General features: G+C 45.3%; 1 protein-coding gene across 1 annotated transcript in view; it reads right to left on the reverse strand.

Moving 5' to 3' along the window:
• Positions 1–6,000, reverse strand: part of LOC106608931 (arrestin red cell-like) — a 68,298-nt gene that overhangs the window by 8,421 nt on the left and 53,877 nt on the right. The window contains exons 5-11 of the mRNA XM_014207172.3: positions 5,657–5,859; positions 5,434–5,493; positions 5,273–5,340; positions 4,964–5,099; positions 4,661–4,745; positions 4,285–4,357; positions 2,763–2,900 (exon numbers count right to left, since the gene is read on the reverse strand). Of these exons, the coding sequence (XP_014062647.1) occupies positions 2,763–2,900; positions 4,285–4,357; positions 4,661–4,745; positions 4,964–5,099; positions 5,273–5,340; positions 5,434–5,493; positions 5,657–5,859 (763 nt within the window). The remainder of the gene's footprint in view (positions 1–2,762; positions 2,901–4,284; positions 4,358–4,660; positions 4,746–4,963; positions 5,100–5,272; positions 5,341–5,433; positions 5,494–5,656; positions 5,860–6,000) is intronic.

Genomic DNA, 6,000 nt, shown 5'->3' on the forward strand with positions numbered 1-6,000 from the left:
AACTTTGTCCCTGACCTGTTTGGAGAGCTCCTTGGTCTTCATGGTGCCACTTGCCTGGTGGTGCCCCTTGCTTAGTGGTGTTGCAGACTCTGGGGCCTTTCAGAACAGGTCTATATATACACTGAGATCATGTGACACTTCGATTGCACACAAGTGGACTTTATTTAATTAATTATGTGACTTCTGAAGGTAATTGGTTGTACCAGATCTTATTAAGGGGCATCATAGCAAAAGGGGTGAAAACATATGCACGCACCACCATTTTTTTGAATTCTTTTAAACAAGTTATCTTTTTCATTTCACTTCACCAATTTGGACTATTTTGTGTATATCCATTACATGAAATCCAAATAAAAATCCATTTAAATTACAGGTTGTAATGCAACAAAATAGGAAAAATGCCAAGGGGGGGGGGGGGGGGGGGGGCGGGGGTAAATACTTTTGCAAGGCATTGTACCTGTATTTTGGGAGTTTCTCCCATTCTTCTCTGAAGATCATCTCAAGCTCTGTAAGGTTGAATGGGAAGAATTGCTGCACCGCTATTTTCAGGTCTCACCAGAGATGTTCGATCGGGTTCAAGAACTCTTGAGCTCTGTCAGAGTGACCATTGGGTTCTTGGTCACCTCCCTGACCAAGGCCCTTCTCCCCCGATTGCTCAGTTTGGCCGGGCGGCCAGCTCTAGGAAGAGTGTTGGTCGTTCCAAACTTTTTCCATTTAAGAACGGAGGCCACTGTATTCTTGGGGACGTTCAATGCTGCAGACATTTTTTGGTACCCTTACCCAGATCTGTGCCTCGACACAATCCTGTCTCGGAGCTCTACAAACAATTCCTTCGACTTCATGGCTTGGTTTTGCTCTGACATTCATTGTCAACTGTGTGCCTTCCAAATCATGTCCAATCAATTGAATTTACCACAGGTGGACTCCTATCAAGTTGTAGAAACATCAAGGACGATCAATGGAAACAGGATGCTCCTGAGCTCAATTTCGAGTCTCAAAGCAAAAGGTCTAAATACTTATGTAAATAAAGTATTTCTGGATTTTATTTTTTGTTTTTTACTGTTAATACATTTGCAAAAAAACTTTTAGCTTTGTCATTATGGGGAATTGTGTGTAGATTGGTGAGGAAAACATTTAATTTAATCAATTTTAGAATAAGGCTATAACGTAACAAAATGTGGAAAAAGTCAAGGGGTCTGAATACTTTCCGAATGCACTGTAAATATATATACAGTACCAGTCAAATGTTTGGACACATCTACTCATTCAAGGGTTTTTCTTTATTTTTACTATTTTCTACATTGTAGAATAACAGTGAAGACATCAAAACTATGAAATAACACATATGGAATCATGAAGTAACCAACAAAGTGTTAAACAAAATATTCTTCATAGTAGCCACCCTTTGCCTTAATGACAGCTGTGCACACTCTTGGCATTCTCTCAACCAGCTTCACCTGGAATGCTTTTCCAACAGGCTTGAAGGAGTTCCCACACATGCTGAGCACTTGTGACTGCTTTTCCTTCACACTGCGGTCCAACTCATCCCAAACCATCTCACTTGGGTTGAGGTTGGGTGATTGTGGAGGCCAGGTCATCTGATGCAGCAGTCCATCACTCTCCTTCTTGGTCAAATAGCCCTTACACAGCCTGGAGGTGTGTTTTGGGTCATTGTCCTGTTGAAAAACAGATGATAGTCCCACTAAGCCCAAACCAGATGGGATGGCGTATCGCTCTAGAATGCTGTGGTAGCCATGTTGGTTAAGTGTGACTTGAATTCTAAATAAATCACTGACAGTGTCACCAGCAAAGCACCCCCACACCATCCCACCTCCTCCTCCATGCTTCACGTAGGGAAACACACATGCGAAGATCATCCGTTCACCTACTCTGCGTCTCAAATTTGGACTCATCAGACCAAAGGACAGATTTCCACCGGTCTAATGTCCATTGCTCAGGTTTCTTGTCTCAAGCAAGTCTCTTCTTCTTATTGGTGTCCTTTAGTAGTGGTTTCCTTGCAGCAATTTGACCATGAAGGCCTGATTCACGCAGTCTCCACTGAACAGTTGATGTTGAGATGTGTCTGTTACTTGAACAGGTGCAGTTAACTTTAATGAACTTATCCTCTGCAGCAAAGGTAACCCTGGGTCTTCCTTTCCTGTGGCGGTCCTCATGAGAGCCAGCTTCATCATAGCGCTTGATGCTTTTTGCGACTGCACTTGAAGGAAGTTCTTGAAATGTTCTGGATTGACTGACCTTCGTGTCTTAAAGTAACGATGGACAGTCGTTTCTCTTTGCTTATTTGAGCTGTTCTTGCCATAATATGGACTTGGTCTTTTACCAAATAGGGCTATCTTCTGTATACCACCCCTAACTTGTCACAACACAACTGATTGGCTCAAACGCATTAAGGAAAGAAAGAAATTCCACAAATTATTTTTTAACAAGGCACACCGGTTAATTGAAATGCATTCCAGGAGACTACCTCATGAAGCTGGTTGAGAGAATGGCAAAAGTGTGCAAAGCTGTCAAGGCAAAGGGTGGCTATTTGAAGAATCTCAAATATAAAACATAGTTTGAAACGTTTTTTGGTTACTACATGATTCCATATGTGTTCATAGTTTTGATGTCTTCACTATTATTCTACAATGTAGAAAATAGTTAAAACAAAGATAAACCCTGGAATGAGTAGGCGTGTCCAAACTTCTGACTGGTACTGTGTGTGTGTTTTTATGTGCGTGTCTCTCTCTCTAGTCTCTTACATGGTGCTGGAGGCCAGGTTGGTGTCTTCGTGCTTCAGCTTCCCATCCAGAGCCAGGCCTCTCTTCTCTCTGTTGTTGGTGAGCATGGGAGTCAGGGTGTACACCTTACAGAACGTACTGCTGGGGGACACCTGGTCACTGTGTAGAGAGAAAGAACTGATCATTTCTCTGTTTCATCATACGTGGTTGGTTTTTAAATCACTCACTCTCGTACACGCGTCCACAACGCTTGGGAAGCAGTAAGGAAAGTTGAGAGGAGAGAAAAGGGTTAAAGATGCTGCCATTAGAACAGAGAGGAAGAGGAGTATTGAAGGGGACTAGGTTGGGTACCAGTCTGAGATTTCCCGCAATTTGAAAGGAAGGTAATTTGGGTTTGGGGCCATTGGCTTCTTGAAGAGGACTGGATAAGGGGGGACCAGAAGGATAATTATCCAGATGTGAGGTTAGGGATCAAGATTTAGGCTATGAGGGGAAGTTTTGGTGAGCCTAAATCAAGCCAGGTACTGGGGTTGTGGGGAGGTCTAGGTCTGGGAATTCTGGGCGTTAAAGTAACTGTCCAGTGAAAATCTCACTTTTAAAAGTTCATATTCGGTTAACTCATACCCAAATAACGTTGACGACTCATGATTTACTTGTATGAGGCCAAAGCATAAATTGGAGAAGAAAAAAAACCTTCAAAAACCCCACCTCAAACTTGTATCTCAAACAGACCGTTTCAAAAATGCTTGCTATTTCCTCATAAAGGATGATGTCATGACTTGGCCAATCAGCGATCTACTCGTATTCATAGTTGAATAACCGGTATACGCCCACACCATTCAAACACAGAAAAGCAGCTTTTTAACATACTTAATTAACGAATTCTAGGTCATATGTGATAGAAATCTGGAAACACTGGATAGTTACTTTAAGCCATTCGCATTGTTGCCCCTCTACTTACCAGTCGGCGGTGTGGCCCACAGACTTATTGTAGGTGTCACATCTGTGCAGCACTACATCAGTCACCTGTAAGACTACAGTACAGGGGGAGAGAACACCAACTCCATGATGTCATAACAAGGGGACGAGGGGCTGTGATGTTACTAGATGGGGGAGGACATGTGTTTGCCTGGGGTCTCAGAGTGGGTTGGGTGGGAGGTAGCGGGGCAGGAGAGGTGTTGAGCTGAGAGGAGGAGAGGGGTAGTCTGGAATGGTAGTACCAGTAGAAAGGTGGGTTTGCAGGGTCTCGTATATTGGGAGAGGGGCAGGAGTGATGTCGAAGCATAGAACGTTTTCAGTGAGCAGAGGGTCGTACAACATGAGGGTAGAAGTTATGCAGAAACAATAAAACAAAAGTACTGAAAGTGAGTCTCTACTTGGCCACACAACCTGTGTGCATTCACCCAACATTTTCTCACAGAGGACAAAAGGGAGAGGTGAAAAAAGGAGAGTGTGGTCCCGAGGGCCAAAGGCGAGAGAAACCGTGATGAAGAGAAGGTTTACAGGGATGGAGAGAGAGGTTACGGAGAGAAGGGGTACTCACTCTGCCTCCTCCTGTGCAACAGGACACTTGTACTGAGCCGTACTGAACAGACAGATATCAGCATACTGACGCACTGCAGCAGGGGAGAGAAAGGGTTAACAACACCAGGAGAGGCAAAACACTGACAGACACACAGCAACAAAGATGGAGAGAGCAGAGGAGTGGCAGATGGGAAGGTCGAGTCTCTCCTCTGATACAGCCTTTCCCAAATCGCTCCGAAACCCTCCCCCTTGGGCTTAACCCCTCCATGTTTGTAGATCCGTAGGGTACTGGGTAGGTATCAGCAGTGCAGTGGCGGAGCTTCTGCAGAAAAGAAGGGTTGGGGCGAGGGGGGGGGGTTGAATTGGGGCCAGCCGATTCCACGTTTGTCTCTTACCTGAAATTTTCACCCTCTTCACTGTTTTGGTGGAGTTGTTGGTGACATGGACATTCACACTGATAGGCTCTCCGTGGTAGTAGAGCTGAGAAAGAGGGGGAGAGGAAGACCGAGCGAGAACGAGAAGGAAAGGAAGAGACGGAGAGAACGGGGGAGGAGTGAATTCGGTTGGTCGGGTGATCATCTCAGGCTTTAACCAATCCAGTCAACCAAATGTCTGCATAACGCTTTTAACTAATTCATGCGCGTGCGTGCGTGTCCGTCGTGCAGGCGTTGCGTCTGTCTCGATGTGTCCCGTCCTACCTCTTTATCCAGCGAGGCCTCTAGATGTAGGGATCTATCTGACATTAGGAAGGATCGCGTTGTCTCCACCATGGGCTGAGGACCGGGCTTCTCAGGGGCATACTGCACCTTACGGATCACCAGACGCACGGAGTTCCTATAACAACATATATAATATCATATGAGAAAAGCGAGTCATATAACAAACCACACACACACACACTAGGGTTATCAACAGCACAGAGTTCCTTAAACATCACATACACAATCACTTTTAACCATCTGCACTGAATCTCTGAATCAAAACGCAGAGCTTCGACAACATTGTACCTTTTGTGTATTTTCTCCTCTACGGTCCTGGCGCAGAAGGCTCTGACCTCAAAGTCCACTCCACAAGCCTGAGCAGAGACGAAGGCAGAGGGAGAGGAAGATATTCAATAAAAAGTTTTGTGAGTGTATACAGTGTTTGTGTGTGTGTGTGGTCTCTGTACCTTCCCTGTGTCCTCTGGTCCTGGCTGTAGAGTGACTGAGCAGGGCAGGTTCTGAGGGATCTGAAAGAGAGATATTTGGCAGTCACGCCACAGAATTAATACACAACTGCTCACCAACAAACAGGCACACGACCACAGAATTGTACACGAGCAAAGATGCGGTAAACAAGTTGATTTAAACCGGTGTGTCTGCGGTGCAGTGGGATCAGTCTATAGAACTCACAGTGAAGTTGAATGGGTGTGCGTGCTGGCCCAGCTTCTTCAGCAGTCTCTCCTGCAGGTGGCTGAGTGGTTTACGCTCTTCCTCCGTGGTGACGGCGGGGAAGGCCTGGAAGGTGGAGATGTAGAGGTCTTTCCTAAAGGACAACCCCAGAACGTCCAGGTCCTCACGACCATACCGGAACGCACAGGTCAGAGTCACAAAGACTGGAGAGGGGGGGGGGGGGGGGGAGAGAGATTGTAGGAAAAAATGAAGAAGGAGAGAGGGAAGACGGGAACATGAGAAGAGAAATAAAGGGATGTGAAATTGTGAATACTTTATTGAAAAAAATATATGTAATCACTCAC

The sequence above is a fragment of the Salmo salar genome, chromosome 07, assembly GCF_965601325.2.
Source record: "Salmo salar chromosome 07, fSalSal1, whole genome shotgun sequence".
In the NCBI taxonomy this organism is placed as follows: domain Eukaryota; kingdom Metazoa; phylum Chordata; class Actinopteri; order Salmoniformes; family Salmonidae; genus Salmo; species Salmo salar.